Source organism: Artemia franciscana, chromosome 8 (assembly GCF_032884065.1).
Source record: "Artemia franciscana chromosome 8, ASM3288406v1, whole genome shotgun sequence".
Taxonomy (NCBI): Eukaryota; Metazoa; Arthropoda; class Branchiopoda; order Anostraca; family Artemiidae; genus Artemia; species Artemia franciscana.
In genome coordinates, this window is record NC_088870.1 from 40144254 (window position 1) to 40164847 (window position 20594).

Genomic DNA, 20594 nt, shown 5'->3' on the forward strand with positions numbered 1-20594 from the left:
TTTACCGTAAGAAATGGATTTTAATTTCATATAAAATATTCAAAGGAGCATGCATGCAATAGGCTTTTCTGTTTACACGACAATCATTGGATTCTGGTCTCATACCTTCAGTGGTTTTCCTTTCGACGGCCTGACCAATAAGATCCTTATCGATAAGCTGTCTCATCGTTGAGTTCGTGGAAAACAACTGTCATGGTTTTCTTAAAACATTACTAGCCATTCTATCTCTACTGAAGCATCAGACGACTAGGTTCCAGTTTCTTATGGAGTTCCTGAAGGCTTAATTTTTGGGCCTATGTTATTCCTTATTTCCATTAATGACCTCTATCGGTCTTTTACCACCATAATGCCAAATTTCTGTTGCCACTTACGTCAGAAATATAATTCTCAAATCATACCCACGGCTGTATTCAATAGGCATGAATAAATAATCGCATTCACCGATGACAGTACGTTAGGTGCATAAGCTACAGATGGACAGGACTTTTGGGAATTTTCAGGATTTAATGTTTTTAACATTAAAAGAATATAAGAAGTTGAGCTTGAATAGACTGGGATGGTGGAGAAGTATGCTCATCTGCATTTGCCTCAGGCGGCTCGCTGCTGCATCGAGTTGTAAGTAATAGTAACATCCCTTTTGGAGTCTGTTTGCGCTTTCAATTATAACTATGTTTTACCCAATTGTACTAACTATACCCATTTATACCCTTATGGGTAATTATTCTGAATTCTTAATGTTCCCCTAAGGTTTTGCATAAGACTGACAATAATTGTTTCCTTTTGTTTTATTTCCAATATAATGTTGTGCAAGGGGAAACAAAAATGATCAGTAATAACTAAGAAAAATGTTTCTCATCTGTAAAGGATAAGATATGCTTATTCACTAGTTTTTTTTTAATAAAAAAATACACAAAAAATAGCATTACTAGAATTCCAAATTGGAAATGTCACCTATACATGGCATAAGGATTTATAGAGAGAAATGTAGAAGGAATTTTTTTTGCAAGCTCCACGTTTTGGAGAAGTGTTTTTGCTCACTAAAGTTTTAAAATCACCAAAAGTACCCATTCTATTGATAAAGAGACGGCGATCTTTTCGTTGGTTTGCTACTGCCGGTATATTGTCCCACATAGGCTGGATTTCCGTTTACAGATTCACAGATATCTGTCTGGGACGTCCGTTGTAGGATGTTTTTGGGTCTACATCTGTGATGTGACCCATTGGCTGCCAATGGAGCACTTATTTGGTAGCCAAAGATTGTCTGTACATAGCTGGTGGCCAGGGGATCTCCACCTATCATCTCTGATGACATTCAATTGGTTACAAATGGATTGGTTAATAATCTTTTGCTAGCAGTAGATATTGAGGATTCTTCTAAGAGTGATTTTTTTCAAACTGGGCATTGTTCTTTCTTGTTCCTGGCTAAGGTGCCAGATTTTTGCTACATAAAGTAAAACTGGCATAAAATTAGTAATTAAAAGTCAAAATTTCAGCTCTGGAGAGAAGCTTTAAGACCTTTAAACTTTCTGCAGTCTATTGAAGGCTCCGTTGCTTTAACTAATTCTAGTGAGAAATTATTTTTTGGTCGATCCAGTATTATCAATTGCGCTTCCTTAGTATTTGAAACGGGCAGCTTAGACGATATATTTCCTCCGCGCGTAATGCTCAAGGGTGAGTCTGTGCAATGCATTGAGTTATTTTGAGTGTTTATTTTTAGATTTGTTTGGCTATTTTCTCCCTCAGCTAGTCCAGGAGTTTGCAGTTATATTGTCAGAAAAATATATATCACTGAAGTGTACTTATGAATTTAGCTAGATATAGCCATGATACACTGCCAATGACGATAATGAATAGGAGCAGTGACTGGATGCAACCTTATTCAACCCCAGACAGGATGTAGAAACTAACTTGTTTGACTATCAGGCGCTTTCGTAAAACACTTACAATCTTCACAAAATCACAACGATCAGTGGAATTATCTTTTCAGGAACACCATAGCATAGTAGGGCAAAGACTCGGGTGATTCACTATTTCAAAAGCTTTAAAAACTCAATTAACGTCGATGATATTCATAAAAATCGGTAAATATATTTTTGAACATCTTTCTCTAGTTTCTTTAATCAGTAGTCGTAAAGTAAATACTGAGTCTACCCACGAATGGTTTGGTCTAAAGCCATGTTGCTCTTCATGAAAGTTTCTATCGAGCTGTGAGCTGATTTTTTGCAGTAGAATAGAGGACAATAATCTACTAGGTAAAGAAATCAGATAGACTCCTCACCAGTTAGCTGGAGGGGTCCTGTTCCCTTTCTGGAAGATCCTCACAAGAGTGCTTCGTCTATAATCGCAAGAAACTTGGGCTGTCGTCAAAACAACAACAAGCAATGATGTCAAGAACTTGTGGCACATCACAATGATTGCTGTAGCCGTTTCTGCGGATATTCGGTTTTTGGAGAACGATTTCTCATTCTTCAACTTCCAATTTTTCAACTTATAACTTAAACCAATACCAAGTAAAACTCAAGGGCACTAATTCGTGAAGATTTCTGGAGAGAGAGAGAGGTGGGGGGGGGTTCCAATTTTTTGGGGCAGTTTTTTTCTCACCAATGAAAGTACCACAAAATTATATTTAAATGAAAGATTTGCTGCTAAAAAGATCGTATATTAATAAGTCAGTTTATATTCATTAGTAATTTCCAATCAGACTGATTTTCACCGTAATTTTATTTTACATTTTTTGACGATGTTTGGAAAAATGAAACCACAGTATTAAAAATAAATATAGTTTTCGATCAAACTTAAATTACACAATAGCCTTTAGACGGTCTGCTGGGGAACGGAATGGGGGGGGGGCTTGACCCAGCCAAGCCCCTTAATGTAGTAATTCATGTTTGTTCTAAGTTTTACTTAAGCATTCATTTTCATTTCTACCTGTTTTATAATTTCTTTATTCATCTATATCAGTATCTGTTCTAGTTTTGTTTGATGTCATTACTTATTTCAGTTTCTGCTGGTTATTGGTTTCATTCATTCTTTGATAGCAATTTTTGGCTGTTTTAACTTTGAATTATCATAGAACTTTATTTCTGCTCGTCTTAAATTTCAATATGGTTCTCTACTTTTCTTTGAAAAACTCATTTTTCAGCTAGTTCATTCAAAGTTAATAAAACGTAATGAGGCACTCTTGCTGCTAAGAACCAAAATTAGGTAAAATTAGGTAAAAATATTAGGTATAATTAGGTAAAATTAGGTAAACATACTTCCCACAAGTAGCAAAACAATATTCCACAGAATCCAAGCATATAAAGAACTGCAGCAAACTCTACATAGGGCGCCGGTCGTAGGTTGAGGTCATAAACAAATTGTGTATTCCGACAAAAGAAGCCTGATGTTGTAAGACTGACAGCTAGAAGGAACCAAACGGCAAAAATTTCTAAAAGACAAGAAAATTGGTTTGATTAATGAAAAGGCTTATGCATGCAAAATTTCTTTTAAGTAAATCACTTCAACGTTAGGTTAGGTTAGGTTAATTCCGACAAAAGAAGCCTGATGTTGTAAGACTGACAGCTAGAAGGAACCAAACGGCAAAAATTTCTAAAAGACAAGAAAATTGGTTTGATTAATGAAAAGGCTTATGCATGCAAAATTTCTTTGAAGTAAACCACACAGAGTCAACTCTTTGAGTTACCATCGGACAACTCCTTTCCCAGGTAAGAACTTGTGAAGGGTAAATTCAGTTTACGTATATACGAAAATTTTATGATGGAATTTGCTTGAAGCATAGGTACGCATGAAATATATCCTGTTAACATTCTTTCTGCAATTTATAGAGAAATGAGGAGGCTTTTACAGAACGAAGACTTTATAGAGAAATGCACAGACACGTTTTCTTCGCAATCCCTAGATTTCAGATTTGTGTTTTTTGTTCGCTAAGGTTTTGATACCCTGCATCCCCTCCCCAAAAATAATACCTAATGTAAGCAGATAATGTACTAAATGTGACAAATTTTATTTTTGACAAAACACATGGGAAATTATTTTTTTAAAGCAATTACAATTCGATTAAAAAGAATTTCAATTCAATAGAAAATTTCAAATATTACAAGTATTTTCTCCATGCTCTTAATTTTTTTTGTACATTTTGTTTTGTGGGGAGGTAGCTCTTGTCCTCTGAGGTGTTAGTAGCATTATACGGCGAGAAGGTTGAAATTTTTTACCACCAAAATCTGTCAAAAAACTGTCGTCAAGAAAAGGCTGAAAACGTTTTTTTGCGGTTACCTGCAAGATTATGAAAATGTAAGATGCACCTTTTTCTTATGGGCATAACGGAATCTCAATTGTACATGGCATACTTGCATATACTAACCTATATTGATTGACTAATCAGCATTGATGCTGCCCTTATACACAACATAAAGATTTATAATGAGAAACCACTGGAAGTGGTGGCCCGTCATATTTCACCCGGAAAATCTCCTCCCCCGTGGAAATTCCCACTCCCTTCGAGCCCCACCGGAATACCAGCTTTGCTCGCCAATCCCAAATTTTCGCTTCTATTATGCTTTTGAATTCAGTTCCGGAAACTTTAAAAATTTAAGTTTATTAATCTGACGTCATGCATCAAAAGCCACTATACTGAGAAAGTTTACCTGAATTTTGAAAAATACAGAAAACACCCTAAAAAGGCAAGTGAAAGGCAAATGATGAAAATAATACCATTAGATTAAGCCTACTAGAGAACCTTCTATGAATGTTTCAAGCTCCTATTGACACAAATGTGTAATTTTTTAGTTCTTACCAGAAGAAAGTTCACAGATGTGTTTTTTTTTCTAGGAATGTTCGTATAAGCCGATGGCACAAGAAGATCGAGAGAGTGCTCGTTCAAACGAAAAATAGAAATTCTAGTACCCTTTCAAAGTGACTAAAAAGATTGCGCTACGGGAAAATGGTGTTTTTGCCATTCTGTGGAACTTGACAACAATTTTGTTCCACTGAGGACCAAGCTGCTATCGATTAAAAATCCCGAGATAGCCAATCCATTTAAAAGTATTAAAAAACTATATATTGAGATTCCCAATTGTTGGGAATAGGTTCAGCATAAAACCCATAGATTTAGCAAGAATCAATAGATTCAGCCAAAAATTAGAGAGAAAAAATCTGTTAAAACAGGCAGTTGACACATAAAAAGCAGTGTGCCTAAAACATTTTCGCTTTTTTATTGGTTTAAAGTTTCTCACAAAAGAAGCAACTAGGTTTTAGAAAGGCTTTATTATAAAGAACAAGGATTATTGCAGTTGTTTTTTCTCACAAAAAATTTTTTTTCCTGGTTAGTTTAGAAATGTCGCTCAGAAATAGCTAATCTTTTTTTTTTTTTTTTTGATAAAGGCAGGTCTGTTTTTATTTCTAGAAATAAGGAATAAGAATATTGACATTTGAAAATGAGCCATAAGAATAAACCAATAAATGAAAACAGAATTTTTTAACACGGAAAAATCGACACCGATATCCCTATTCATCTTTGTTGAAACTCACCTAGATAACTACACAGGTCTTAAATTTCTATTTTGATCCTTGTCTACTTACTATTTGTGAATACATGCTTTGAATAAGGCGGTCCTGGCGAGATAGTCACTGCCGCTGCAATACAGGTCATTAGGAAAAGCTGCCACTGAACTGTTTGGTCATAGCTGGGATTCGGGGGATGCAAATTTGGCACGTATTCAAAAGGTTCAAACCTAAAATATGTCGAGTAGCAATTACTTCAGTAAAGTAAAAGATTTATAGTGGACAATTAGCTTCACAGAGGAGAGCCAGTCAGGTGTAATTTAACTTCCACTTTTCTAATAATAAAAAAAGCGATTGTATATTTTTTAAGTCATTCTTTAAATAATTTTCAAATTATTTGTAAAATATAACTTTGTTATAATACACAGATGTAAATTATTTATCATAATTTATAATATATATTTTATAGATTATAATATATATTATGTATAACATACATATAATAATCCGCATTAAAAAAAAAAATGTCTATGACTTGGCATAGAATGATTTGAGAAGGATCAGCTATTAAAACGCAGCTTATTTGGCTTCGCTTGTTGACATACAACCAAGAAATAAGCTGTTTGGCTTACAAAAATACGTCACAGGCGTAAAGGAATAAAAAACAAATTACACCTTTTATCACGGAAGAAGGGGAAATGCTATTGGCTCGGGTATTAAAACCTCATACACAGTTCTATTGTCTTTACGATTTGTGCCATAGCTTTACGTAACTTTCATTTATTTTTTCAGTTTTGATAAATACACACCACTGGACAACTGAAGACACAACCAGTCGTCCTCACTGATTTCTACCGATGAAACTGGAGGTCAGTTAAAACTTTAAATCATCCAAATAATTCCTCTCTTCCTTGTTGTTTATACCATTTCAATTGTTTATAACCCTTTTCTTTTTTTTATTAATCTTTGGTATTGTCCTTATTAATTTTACTTGCCTCATTTTCTTCACGCTTCTTGATGCGTTGTGACTGCTATACTTTTTTCTTAATTATCAGTGGCCGATTTTACCTTATATTTGGTGTATGAACATTCGCTCTTTGTTGTTATGTGTTAATGTTTTTTAATGAATTTTATATGAATTTTTATTATAAAACTGTCAAATTCTTATGCAGAGATGTAACTAGAGTTTTGAACGCCCGGGGCAATATCAGTTTTTGTGGCCCCTTCTTACCTCCTAAAGCACCCTCAAGAAGATGTTATTGGCGAGGAAAATACCCTTAGTTTGGCACCCCTCAGAGGCTGCACCTGGGGATAATAACCTCTTTATCTCCTTAGTTATGCCTTTGTGCTTTTGATGTCAGAGTTTTACCCTTCGTTTCAATTTATTGGCTTGTTTTTTTTTCTGTTTTATTTTCTACCCCGAAATGTAGGTTCAGCCCTTTGGGCTTGTTACAACCAATTTCTTGAAACAGATCTCTTATCGTAAAAGAAAAGCAAAGATGCTAACAAAGAGTAGAATGGACTTTGCACTGAATTAGAATGAAGAATACTTATTTTATAGATAATCTCTTGATAACAAATTGATCAATGGCATTTATTTGACATTTTCCAGCCATTAGTAAAAGTGGTATATGGCAATTAAAACTAAGCATTATCTGAAATTACTACTAGTGAAAGTAGAAAAAAAACAACAGAAGCAGACAAAAGAGATGAAGAGTTGTTGGTAAAATAGAATTAAACATAGTTAATTTTCAGATAATCTCTCAAATAATAAGTGATTTAAGGGAAGTGTCCTATTATTCTTCAACTAACTATAGCGTTAGTGGTTGTTGATAGCTCGTAATGAAAACTAGCCATTACCGGTAATTACCATCATTAAAAATAGAAAAGGTCAAACAGAGAAGAATAGGTAACTGGAATAGAAATAAGAATTTTCAAGGTTCAGACAATCTCTTGTGCTAGGTAATTCAGTGGGATTACCTTGATAGAATTTACCTGGCATTAGGGTTACCAGCTGGTAATTTGTAATTACAATTGACCATTACTAGCAATTAGGATTCGTGAAGGGCCTAAGTCATCGAACCCCTTTAGTCCTCAGTTGTATAGATTATGAGCAAGTGTTTTTCTCATCCAATAGAAGATTGTTAGGGAAGGTCTTACGGCATACCTGTCAAATACATTAACGTGATTGTGTAAGATATACAAGAATGTACACTGCTGTGATTAAGGTAGGTGGTTAGTAGCTGGTTTTGTACTGAACCAAGAGTTAAGTAGGGTTGCGTTCTTTTCCAATTTATGTGGATCTTTGCGATGAACTTTGTCTTGAGAAACACGACAAAGGCCATAGGAGAGCATGGAATCAAACATCGAAGTAAAAATCTCCTAGACTTGTATTATACTGATGATCTGAGCGTCCTAGGAGAAACTTTTACCCAAATGAACAAATCTTGAGAGGTTTTGAGAGCTGAGGGTGCATGAATGGGTTTGAACATTAGTCTTAAAAAGATTGAGTTACTAAAACTGGTAATAAGTGAAGGTGAAGAGGTGATGCCGCGTAACGAGAAGATAAACCCAGTAGAAAATTCACTTACCTAGGTAGTGTTATTAGTAAGGACGATGGATGTCACAAAGACACTAAAAGTGGAATAGGCTAAGGCCCAGGATGTTTTCAAAGAGGAAAAAAGCTTGGAAGAATTGGAAGATATGTATGCGAACCACGCTAAGAATATCGGAAGGTACACTGGTAACAGTGGTCAAGTATTGTTTTGAAAAGTGGGGGCTCCGAAAAGCGAAGAAGATTCTGCTAGATGTTTTCCAGAGGAATTGTCTACGCATTACTTTAGCTTCCTGTTTGACTGACCATATTTCAAACAGTAAGCTGTGTAAAAATATTAACTCTGACCCGCTTTCTGGGACTATAACAAGCGAAAAGGTGGAAATGGCAAGAACATGTTTTGCGAATGAAAGATGAAAGATGAAGATGCCAAAGATTGTCCTTTTTCTGCCAACTATCTAAACCCAGAGGAAAAATATGTTGTCCTTGAAAGGAGTGGCATGAGATTTTAAAGAAAGCTTTAAGGGAAATTTGGGCTTCTTGAAGAGAGAGAATGGATTATTTCTTGAAAGGAATGAAGAATGGTTGAATTTCAGATAATCTATCTTGCTAAGTAAATCAATACCTTTGCCTTGATAGACTTCAGCTAGGTCTTGGTAGTAATTGGAATTAAAGCTAGCCGTAACCATTAGTTACCATCGACAGAATTGAAATTCATAAAATCAAGTCGCTATTCAGTCTCTGATCAGTCTCTATTCAGTCTCTGACCTGTTAAGACCAATTCATTCTCTTAAAAGGATTAATAACCAGTTTTTGAACAAGCGTGGAAAAAGGATTATATTCTGAATCAATTAGAGACTAAATTTATTCTATTGTAACAAAATATTACCTGAATGAATTTGGCCGGCTAACAATAGCCTAACTCGCGTCCGTACCTGCCTTGATGTATTTTTTGTTCATTTATTAGCCAAGAGTGATTGGAAGATTAAACATTGTAGTGAATTTTCTACGACAAATTGAAAAAAAGGAAAAGAAAAATTGAAGCTTTTATAACAGCAGTGCTGGACTGAGATAGGTTAAAGCTGTTTGCCGTGGTTATGTTTAAAGCTTAGATAAAGCTTTTTAAGGTAGGAAAAAAAGCTTAAAGCTTTTTTTTCTTAAAGCTTTTTTTTCTAAAAGCTTAAAGCCTTTGAGGAAAAGAAAAATTGAAGCTTTTATAACAGTAGTGCTGGACTGAGATTGGTTAAAGCTGTTTGCCGTGGTTGTGTTGGAAGCTTAGATAAAGCAATTTAAGGTAGGCGATTTGCAATTTTTGGTTCCCCTTCAACCCCTTTTTGTTGCTGAATTTACTGTTTAGAATGGTTGGAAAAAGGAAGAAGGTCAAACAGAGAGAAGAAACTATGGCGATTATATTGGCATCGGCTAATTCAATGTTGGATGACTCCAGCTCGCTCGATTCAAGAAGAGTAGAAAATATTTCACTGAGGTCGTTAGCTGACAATATTAACACAATTTTTGCCACAATTCTGAATGATTTATTTGGATCAGTTAGGTCCATTGAATCCCGGTTATCACACCTTGAGAATTCTGTCGCTACCTCCCAAAAGGAAGTCTCCGAATTAAAACCTAGAATAGCTACTGTTGAAAGTGAGTCAAAAATGATAAAAAATAATTTATCTCTATTAGCGGAAGAAAATGCTCGTTTAACATCTGAGTTATCTTTATTGAAAGGGAGTACTATGAAAATAGAAAGCAGAGATACTGAAAAAAATTTATTGCTTAGGAATGTCCCAGTTAATGATGAAGAACCAGCTAAAAAAATCTTTGAAAAAGTAATTACTGATGGAATTGGCATGAATTTGGATTTTGAATATTCAGAGGTAGACATTAACCGTGAAATTTATTTTTTTCAAAGTGGAAGTTGCAAGAAAAGAAGCCCGGAATTCTTATATTGAAAAACGCTAGGAAGTTGAAAAACAAGTCAATTTTAGAGTATTCTAATATCTTTGTGTCGGATGATGCCCCGCAATCGGTCCGAGAAGTTCGAAGGAAATTAACTGCTGTGAGGTTAAAATTACTCAGCAGTGGAGTTAATCGGGATGATGTTTGGGTGACGAAATCGATCCCGCCTCTTTTGTGTATACGCCAGTGTCCAAACACTGAGCCTCTAAAAGTGACTGTTGACAAAGTAAATAAGGATTTTATAGACTCTGTTTTGGCGCATATCCCACATAGAGTTGATATTCATAGGGGTGGATTTGGAATTTCTATGGAAAAGTGAAATTTTTTCCTTTTTTTCTGTTATTTTCTGTGTTTGATTTGTTTGAAGGTTGGGTTGGACGCGCGAAAGGATAATTTGAATGAAATGAAGGGTAGTAACAAAATTACGAGTGAAGAAAGTTTTGTGTGCTTTTTTCTTTTTTTTTCATTTAGTTGTAGTTTGGAGAGACTGTTTGCTTGGTTGTTGCATTTTGATACGTACAGTGTCTATGGATTCCCTTGTTGTTTTTTCTTTCGTATTTTATTTTGAATTATCTGTGAGTTTTAGTGCTTTTATTTTTCAGTGGGAGAGGCGTGGGGGGTACTCCTTGGCGTGAGGTCAATGTACGATAATGGTTAATCGAGCTCATGGGATCCTTGTACCTAGACGGGAAGAATTTGAAAGAAAATCAGTCCTCTTTAGTAATGTATTCCAAACGCCCTAGCCCATTATAATAGTGAAATTTTAAACTCTATTTTAGTCCCCCCCCCCAAATAAATATTTGTTTTCTCATGAAATAGCTCATAAAAACCAAAATATGAGGAGAATATCTTTTTGGAATTGTCGTGGTTGGAGGAGTGGGCAAGGTGCAACTGAAATTTTTTTATTTGAATCTGGTACGGATATTCTTGAGGTTTGTGAAACATTTTTAGATGAAAAGTCGGCGCAAAAGATAGCCAATAAAGAAAACCCTATGAAAAGGAGAGATTTCTCAAAAGTAAATATGAATGAACTGAAATCTAATCTTAGCGATTTAGATTGGAGTAAAGTTACTAGCGAGAAGGATCCAAATACATCCTTGGATGTATTTTGCCGAATTTTGAACGAAAAACTGAATCTTCATTGCCCAATTAGAGCTACATACCGGAAAAGAAACTCACCCAAAAAACATTGGATAAGTTTATCGCTTTTAAAATCTATCAAGGAAAAAAAATCGACTCTATAAGATTAAAATGAAATACTCCTCAGCTCATAATGTACAGCGATTCAAAAATTATAAAATTTGCTGGTGAAAATTCTTAGAACAAGTGAACAAATTTATTATGAAAATTCATTCAAAAAATCGGGTTCACCTGGACTACATGGAAATTGATCAAGGAAAAAATTGGAAACAATACTAAGACATCACACCCTGAAGTGATCATAAATGAAAATGATGTTGAATTGAAGGGGAAGGATGTTGTTGCAGATTATTTTTGCGATCACTTTTCCCATTTTAGTACTACTGCTGATCTGCTGATCCCCTGAATCTTTATTTGGTTCATATAAAGATTATCTACCGCCATCCGAAAATTCTAGTATGTTCCTGGCCCCTGTTACTTTCGGTGAATTCCAGAAAGTAATTACGAAGTTAAAATGTGGGAATTCCCTAGGTCTAGATGGGCTCTCCACAAATATTCTGAAAGAACTTGCTTGTGTAATCCATGTTCCATTGCTTCATATTTTAAACGCATCTATATCATCAGGGATCTTTTCAGAAGTATGGAAATCTGCACGATTTATTCCAAATCATAAGAAAGGTGATAAGACAGATGTAGGCAAATATCGCCAATAGCTATTCTTTCTCCAATAGCAAAGGTTCTAGAAAAAATTATTAAAAGAAAGAATTGTATCGTATTTTAATAAAAGGAATTTATTTACTAAAATCAGTTTGGATTCAGGTCATTCCACTGAACAAGCTATTGCTGCGCTAATCTTTGAGATTAATGATTCACTAAATGACGATAATCATGTGTCTGCTCTCTTCTATGATATAAAAAAGGCATTTGATACGCTAAACCATGAAATCTTGATGGAAAAAAGTAATAAAATAGGTATTAGAGGTAACGGCCTAGATCTAATAAAATTTTACCTGCATGATCGAAAAATTCAGGTAGAAATAAATGAATATCTGTCAAGCCATATCGTTATTGATGATATTGGAGTCCCCCAAGGATCAGTATTGGGGCCATTACTATTTTTGATCTATATAAATGACCTCCCAAGGTGTTTACCCCAAGATAACTACTTAGCAGTAATTTTCGCATATGATACGGCTGTGACAGTAAAAGCTAAAACCCCATCTTTGTTGGTTGAGAAAATGGTGACAGCAATGAATTCTTTGAATAAATGGTTTGCGTGTAACTGCCTAGCTCCGAACCTTTCTAAGACTGAAGTCATGATTTTTGGGTGGTCACAGCGGGCAATAAACAAAATTACCATAGATGAGTTAATTGTAAATCAAAGTAGGATAAAAAGAGTACATTCATTTCGTTACCTTGGGATTATTCTCGATGAGCTTTTATCTTTCCGTAAGCATTCTGATTATTTGAGATAGAAACTTGCCCATCACTTAGGTTGTCTTCATAGATTGAAACAAGTGTTTCCTTTTTCAATCCTTAAAATTTTATACCATTCTCAAATTGAATCATATCTTAATTATTGGCCCATAGTTTATCTCAACACATCTATGGTCCATCTGCAACCTCTTCGGATAATTCAAAATAGGGCAATTAGAATTCTGGGTATTTTTGTTCATCGCCCTGCGAGACTTAAAATCTGTCAGAAACCCAAACTTTATACATTTTTCTCAATATAATTATCCAAAAACAATTAAAGGACGTACAAACAGCAATGTGGTAATATGATATCCAAACCTCAAAAAAATTATTTCCATGATTTGGATACAATTTGGACTCCCAACTCTCCTGCCCACTGCATCCGCTCCAAGAAGTATCGCCTTCCGCCAATCAAATCAGAAAGAGGTAGATTCTCAATCAGATACCAGATTCCTCATGTTTTAAATAAACTTAACTTAGTAGAAATGTCCCAAAGTTTCACAAGTCGATTTTCGTTGAAAAAACATATTTAAAAAATATTTCCTTGCCTAGATGTCGGGATTGATTAATAATAGATTTTAGTATGTATTTTGCTGTGGTGTTCTCACGTTGGTGTGGCCTCCTCTGTTATCTCCTACCTTGTATGTTTTTTTCGTTTTTTTTCTTTTTGGAATTATTAGTATGACGAGACGTTGTGTTTTTTTTCTATGCATTTGTACTGTCCCAGCCTTACGAGCTCTGCCCTCTGTTGGGGCATAATATTGTCTTTGTATATTTTTAATTTGAATTAATAAATATTGATTGATTGAGGTTAAGAAGGAAAAACGAGAAGAAAGGATTAATAAAGGAATAGTTTGAAGAACACTAATTTTTCTGATAATATCTTCTATTTTAAGAGACTCCTTAACTTTTCCTTGATTGACTTTAACTAATATTATTATTATGGGCTGGTAATTGGTATTTACGACTATCTATTGCTAATAATGACCACTGATGAAAAAAAAATAAAAACAAAAAAGAAAGAAAGACACGGACAAAAGAGGATAATCCATTATTAATAGAATGGAATGAATAATGCTTATTTTTCAGATAAATTCTTAAGCGAAAATCGATTATGTGATTTTATTTTTAAAGGTTTCAGCGAGCATCAGTGTTGTCAGTAAGCCAGGGTCACATATAGATTGTGAGCAACGAAGTTAGCTACCACGCCAGCGATGGCTTAATTTTTAAGCACATCTAGGCCGTAGTTGCCTTCCGAAAAAAGTGAGAGGTCCTTAGCCCGCAAACAGGTATTATTGATGACCAAGATCTGGGAAAGTCTGATCCTACCACTACATAATATTTCAAATTTAATTAGGACGAAAATTGCTTTCTGGCTAAACCTCTTTATTATTAAAAAAGTAGAAGAGGCAAGTGAATAAGACTTTCAAGAATCAGCTTAAAAATTAATTTCTGAAAATTTCTAGGAGTTTGATTCACCAAGTTCAAGCACCTCTTTTAAAATATATTAAATAAAATTGGCCAAGAAAGCAATTCTTGCCCTCTGATTAATAAAAAAGAACAAAAGATGAAGATTAATAAACATAGTGAAGAAAGATTACCAAGGCTGGTTTTGGCAAAAAGTCCATCCAATGGCATATATGATTATTTGCCAAATTAGGAATGTGACTATGGTCATAATTGGTAATGGAGCTAAAATCCTTTTCGGCGGTCTTCTTTTTACTAAGACAGGCCATGGTGCCACATTGCCAAGACACAAAAATGGTACGATAACATGACCTTCGCTTAGGTACATGTATTGAAGGTCGCTGGGCTCTGTCGATACCTGAAAACAAGAATAAACAAATTTAGCACTAACGAGTTGGAATATAGTCTATTTGACATTCCTAGTTTATTATCACCAGGGTTGCCCTTTTTCTTAGTTCATTTTCACCTAGTGTTTGCCTAATCGTTAGCTAGTACTGAATTGTGCTGACAATTTATGCATCCTAGACGAAAGTGTGAGGAAAATGAATAAACATTAAGAGGTTTTGCGAGTTCTGGGTGCTAGAATGGGTTTGAAAATAAATGTTAAGAGGACTAACTCACTAATGCTAGGAATAAGTGAAGATGAAAAGTTGACATTGGGCAACGAAATGATTGATCAGGTGGACAGCTTCACTTGCCTTGGTAGTATGACTAGTAAAGACGTAGGAAGAATATGAAAAATACGAAGATAAGTGTAAAAACCAAGATTAGAATATTGGAAGCTACAGTGATGATAGCTGTCAAGTATGGCTCCGAAGCATGGGCGCTCCGAAAAGCAGATGAAGATTTGCTAGATATTTTCTAGAGAAAATGTTTACGGATTGTTCTGGGTACCCGGCTGAAAAGCGGGTTATTATATATATATATATATATATATATATATATATATATATATATATATATATATATATATATATATATATATATATATATATATATATATATATATATATATATATATATATATATATATATATATATATATATATATATATATACATAATGTATATTATAATCTATAAAATATAAATTACAAAATATTATATATAATTTGTATACGCAAATTATAACAAAGTTATATTTTACAAATAATTTGAAAATTATTTAAAGAATGATTTCAAAAATATTGATTCGCTTTTTTTTATTATTATAAAAGTGGAAGTAAAATTACACCTGAATGGCTCTCCTGTATGAGGCTAATCGCTACTATAAAACTTTACTTTATTGAAATAATTGCACCTAACATTTTCCAGTGTTTGAACCTTTTGAATATGCACTTCAAACAGAAGGCTGAATGAAAAGTGTGATTCAATCCCCCTTTCTAAGGCTGTAATAAGAGAAAAATTGATATGACTAGTGTCCGTTGTGCGGATGAAGGATGATAGATTGCCAAAGATTATCCTTTTCGGCGAACCGTCTAGGGCTAAACGGAGAGCAGGTCGTCCACGGTTGGGGTGGGAGGATGTCATAAAGAAATATCTGAAGGAAATGGGAACTTCTTGGGAGGGTGTAAAGAGGGAGATTTTGAATAGATTGGGATGGAGGAGGAGCATGCGTAGCTGTTTTGGCCTGAGGCGGCTTGGTGCTGCGCTGAGTTGTTTATAGTTTAGTAGTAGATATTAAACAAAACAAATGGAAAAATAATCCGCAAAATAAGCCGTCCGTTTAATTCATAACAATTTTGAACGAATTCGAATGAGATATGGGAGGAATACCTATGGTCAAAAATATCTTTCGATAAGTTAACAAATTTCTGATCTAACCTGAGATACTATCTTCATTTTTGAGTTTTATTTTTACGTGGAAAAAAATGTTTCTTTCTTGAATTTAGAATTAACTTTTAGATAAAGCTAATTTGATTATATTTACGACATGACATTTTTATGTTAAGTGTTTATTGTGTCATAATTGTTGATAGTTTTGACGTCATGCCCTATTTTTTGTATTTAATTTAGACCTTGTCCTAGATTTTAATCTTCATTTTCATTTTAGATTTTATATATGAGTCAAAATTGCCTCTTTCTGTTCTTGTGATTTTGCACAGTAGTATTACATTTTTTGTATTAAACTTAACATTCGTCTTTCGGTCAAATATAAAATTTGCTCTGTCCACTGCAGAAATTCAAAATGATTTTCTTTTATAGCATTAACTTATTGTTATTTTCTGAAAATATTGTACCTTCAACGTAGAAAAATATGTTTGTGGCCTTCTGAAATAAAAAAAAAGCATTATGTGGCAGATTTTTTTAGATTTTACTTCTTTCTAGTATTTATTTCTACTCCATTTTACTTTCATTCTTTAAATTAAAAAAATTAAACTTCATAACCTTTAAGTCTCATTACGAGGATAGCCGTGACTAGAAGGAAAATAAAGCACTTCCGGTACAGAAGTGAAAAACGGTATTTCCATTGTTGAGTAAAATTTTGAGTTTTCGTCACACACAGTATTAGTTCGTTTTGATTCAGTTGACCTTTATTACCACAATTTTGAGAAGAAAACATCGAAGCTTTTTGACGTCATTATGAAGCTCACCAGGAAAATGATAAAATACGGCACGTTTGGCAAAGGAGGAAAAAAACAGCATTTCTACTCATAAGCAAAATTTGAGGTTTCGCCATAGCCAATTTTTTTTTTACTTTATTTGACTGTTATTATCATAATTTCAAGAAGACACTTTTGACACATAAGTCGAAAATAACTCTTTCCTTCTAAAGTAAAATTCAAGTTTTCATCAGAAGTAATTTCATTTTTTTTTCTTTTCATTGGCTTAGAATTCCACACAGAATCTGGTAATTTTTTAAAGGCAGATTTTCCCTACCTTTGAAATAAGCTTGAAGTGTTAAAGACATTAAAGCAGAATCGGATTATTTAAATTAGTTAAGTGGCTATTTGCACAACCATATAGGTCTAAAAGAATTAGGAAGACATGGAAACTCAATTTTTAATGAAAATGACCAACTTATATAAGTAGATAGTTTTTCACTTAGCGGGCGTGAAGTTTGAAAATAAAGAATATGTTTGAGAAATCAGCAGAAAATGAGCGAAAAAATGTCATCATGGAACCACAAGTTTCCTGATTTTGTAGCATAAAACAAACACTTCCATCAATATTATCTATGTAATAATATGAATATTAAGAAATTATTCAAGAGTTGAATAAGCTTGAAATTATTAATTAATTGGGTAAAATTCTAGTTGATTGACTTCTTGTTGTCTCAGAAATGGGTTAGATTAGGAACATGAAACTTTCAGGGATGGGTCTACAGGCTAAAGTATGTCCCGGGAAGGTATTTTGAAGTACCTAACTCCACTCCTTCTCCCTCTAGAGGGCTCTGACCTTTGATGACCTTCAAAAATATGTGTGTTATAAAAGTGAAATAAATAGATCTTCTTGCAAAATAGATCTTCTGCTTGAATGAAGTGCAACAAAATCGTTTTCAGCTTCACAACTTTGCTGAATCCCAATTTATAAGGTTTTAAAGATATGCAGATACAATTCCTAAATTTTGAAAAAAAAAACAAAAAAACATTGATATGGCTCAGAATTATAATCAAATAACAGGAATTGCATTTTCAGAACTAAAGGCAGAGAAAAAGCAACAGGTAACTGAAAATTAAGGTAAAATATTGTTTTGTCTAAATTTAAATAGGTATAGACCTGTCATGTAGGCGAATTTCATGTCTCTCTACAGGGAGAAGGAGTGGAAGTGAGTACCCGGATATAAGACCTTCCTGGGATATACTTTAGCCTGTAGACCCATCCCTGAAAGTTTCATTTTCCTAAACTAACCCCTTTCTGAGATAGCAAGAAGTCACTCAACTAGAATTTTACTATTAATTGACTTATCTACAAAAAAACCCTTTTTAGAAAGACAAATTATCTTATAATGTCATTTTTATCCCGTTAGTTCATTATTGACATATCTGGTTTAGAATATCTGATTTAGTTACACGATTAAAATTTTCGTCTGAATAGAAAGTATCCTCTTTTTTGCTTAGTTTTTAATAATTCCCAATACCTTGTATTTGCTCAATAGCATGACTAGTTATAACGCTTGTACCACCCAATTGAAGGTTGTACTACCCGACGATCTGGTGCTGATAAATTGGGTGTTACAATCATTAGGATAGGCTTGTTTGTTAACAAGAAAAGTTTCCGCTTTTTTCATTTCACGATTCAAGTGTGGTAACAATAGCTGACTTTGCGCAGCTGAAAAATTTTGATTTAATCTAAAAATTTTAGTTTTTGTACAGCAGCGAAACAAAAATTGTAGAAAATCACTGATTTTAGGTATGAATGGACCGAATATGAAAAGAGAGGGCAAAACAAGTTTGCTATTGATATCCATGGAACTCTAAGAAATTTTGGGAGTGGATAACACAAATATATGGATTAAAAAGAAAGTAAAGCGCACTTTTGAACAATTAATATGAAAGAACTTTTCTTTTCCACATCTATGCATTTAGAAAGTAATTCTAATGCATGAGCAACATATGAAATTCAAACATATGAATAAAAACTAGGACGTTTGATAGAAAATCTACTTTTTAACTTTTTCTTCTAGGACAGGTGTGATACTTAAATTCTTCCTTTGGTAGCATTACCGATACATAAGCTGGTCTACTAGAACACATATAGGCAGTCGGACTTATATTTCGAATTGATTATAATATAATCAATTCAAAATATAAGTCCGACTACCTATATGTGTTCTAGCATACCAGCGTCTCATATTATGTGACGCTTACACATAGATCACATAGATATATATTATATATATTCTAAAACATATATTAATTTAAAATCATTTATATATATTGTAATATCACACCTTAGATATTTTTGCGATTGTTTGTAAACAGTTTTTGCGTCGCAACACCTTGAACAGCTTAAAAAAAGTACACACAAAGACAAAAAACAGCTATGCAGAAAGTCTACTTACACTATACATTATCAGAACTGCAGCAAATAGAGAGAAGCTAATTGCTGTTCCAAATTGGAACGAGCAAAAACCAGCAGTGACGGATACCCGACCTTCTTTTATCAAATAGGGAACGCAGGATATATTCTAAAAAAGACGAGCATGATTAGACATAGTATACCAAAGTGTTTTTATTGTGTACTTTACCTACCACTCCCCCATTCCAGGAAGGTGAAAAGTGATACCCTGATACAGAAAACTGGATTTCTGACTTCGTATTTGGATTTTTCACGTTTGATTTGATAGGAAACGACTATTTAAGCTCCAAAACATTAATAAACACAAAAATCGACTTCCCCCTCATTTTCCCCCTTCAAGGCAAAATTTGGGACACTTGTGCAATAAAGAATTTGGTGGATTTTCTTTTGTGTAGTTTAGCTGATTTTTCGAAATATTTTGGTGTAGAAAAAATGTGTTGCGATATCCCCGAGGTCAAATCGTGTTTTTACTCCACCAAATGCCTCAAAAGAATTGGCTATTTAGCCTGACAAATATACAAGATTTATTAAGTTTCAGGCTACCCATCAAAAGCTACTAGCATTTGAAGAAATTTATCTGATTTTCAAAAAAGGGGGAAACTCTCCCAAAAAAGTAAGTGGTCTTAATGAAAGTCACACCATTAGATTCAATATATGAAAGAGCCTTGCTGTAGAGATTTCACAGACCTACCTATGAAAAGGTGAATTTTTGCATTTTGTGTCCCAGATGACGGATCACAGATGTATGTGTATTTGATGTCAATTTTATGAACATTTTTACCTGGCATGACTCTTTTGAACAGATGGCCCTGTAAGATCGGGAGAAGGCTCATTCAAATGGAACTTAAAAGTTCTAGTGTCATTTAAAGCGACCGAAAAACTTTGGCTTTTAAGCTGTGAAACAGTAAAGCCTCAATTCAAAAAACAGATGTAGCTTAATTTTCTTGGTCCTTATATCACGCGCATCAATTTTCAAAAATAAATCACACACCTTCTGAAAACCACTGTATATTTAAGTCAGTATTTTTTAGCAAAAATCATACGGGCAGACTTTGTAAATGCTAAAAAAAAGTTATGTTGTCACCTGCTTTCGTGATGTAAAGGGTGCTGCAATTGAAGCGTCAGCCATAGATAAAGAAACCCCAGCGTGTGCCATTTTCAGCGCTCCACAATCATTACATCCATCTCCACACATCATTACCTGGTAACTGAAAAAAGAATTAGTCCAGTTAGCCAATGAACATTAAATTTGTTTACAGTTCTCAGCTAAATACAAACTTTTGCATGGTATTAAATTTTGTTTTTTAATTTCGTTTCACCTTACATTTTGGGGTGTTGAGAGGCAAAAATATCTGATTTAATTCCATTAAATTCTATTTGCTGGTTTATCTATATTGCGGATCTCTCAGTTTTATATTATTTATCAATAAAAAAAAAGTTTTCAACTGAAATTAAGGACCAACATTTAAGCT

At 33.9% G+C, this 20594-nt stretch overlaps 1 protein-coding gene across 2 annotated transcripts in view; it reads right to left on the reverse strand.

Moving 5' to 3' along the window:
• LOC136030423 (probable cation-transporting ATPase 13A5) overlaps nucleotides 1–20594 on the reverse strand; it is a 168023-nt gene that overhangs the window by 29950 nt on the left and 117479 nt on the right. Inside the window, exons 16-20 of one of the 2 annotated variants that reach the window (XM_065709391.1) lie at nucleotides 20207–20330; nucleotides 19106–19231; nucleotides 14236–14459; nucleotides 5581–5732; nucleotides 3258–3430 (exon numbers count right to left, since the gene is read on the reverse strand). In XM_065709391.1, coding sequence (XP_065565463.1) covers nucleotides 3258–3430; nucleotides 5581–5732; nucleotides 14236–14459; nucleotides 19106–19231; nucleotides 20207–20330 — 799 coding nt within the window. Of the gene's footprint in view, nucleotides 1–3257; nucleotides 3431–3508; nucleotides 3592–5580; nucleotides 5733–14235; nucleotides 14460–19105; nucleotides 19232–20206; nucleotides 20331–20594 lie in introns of those variants that run through there. The other variant, XM_065709392.1, reaches the window with a different exon arrangement.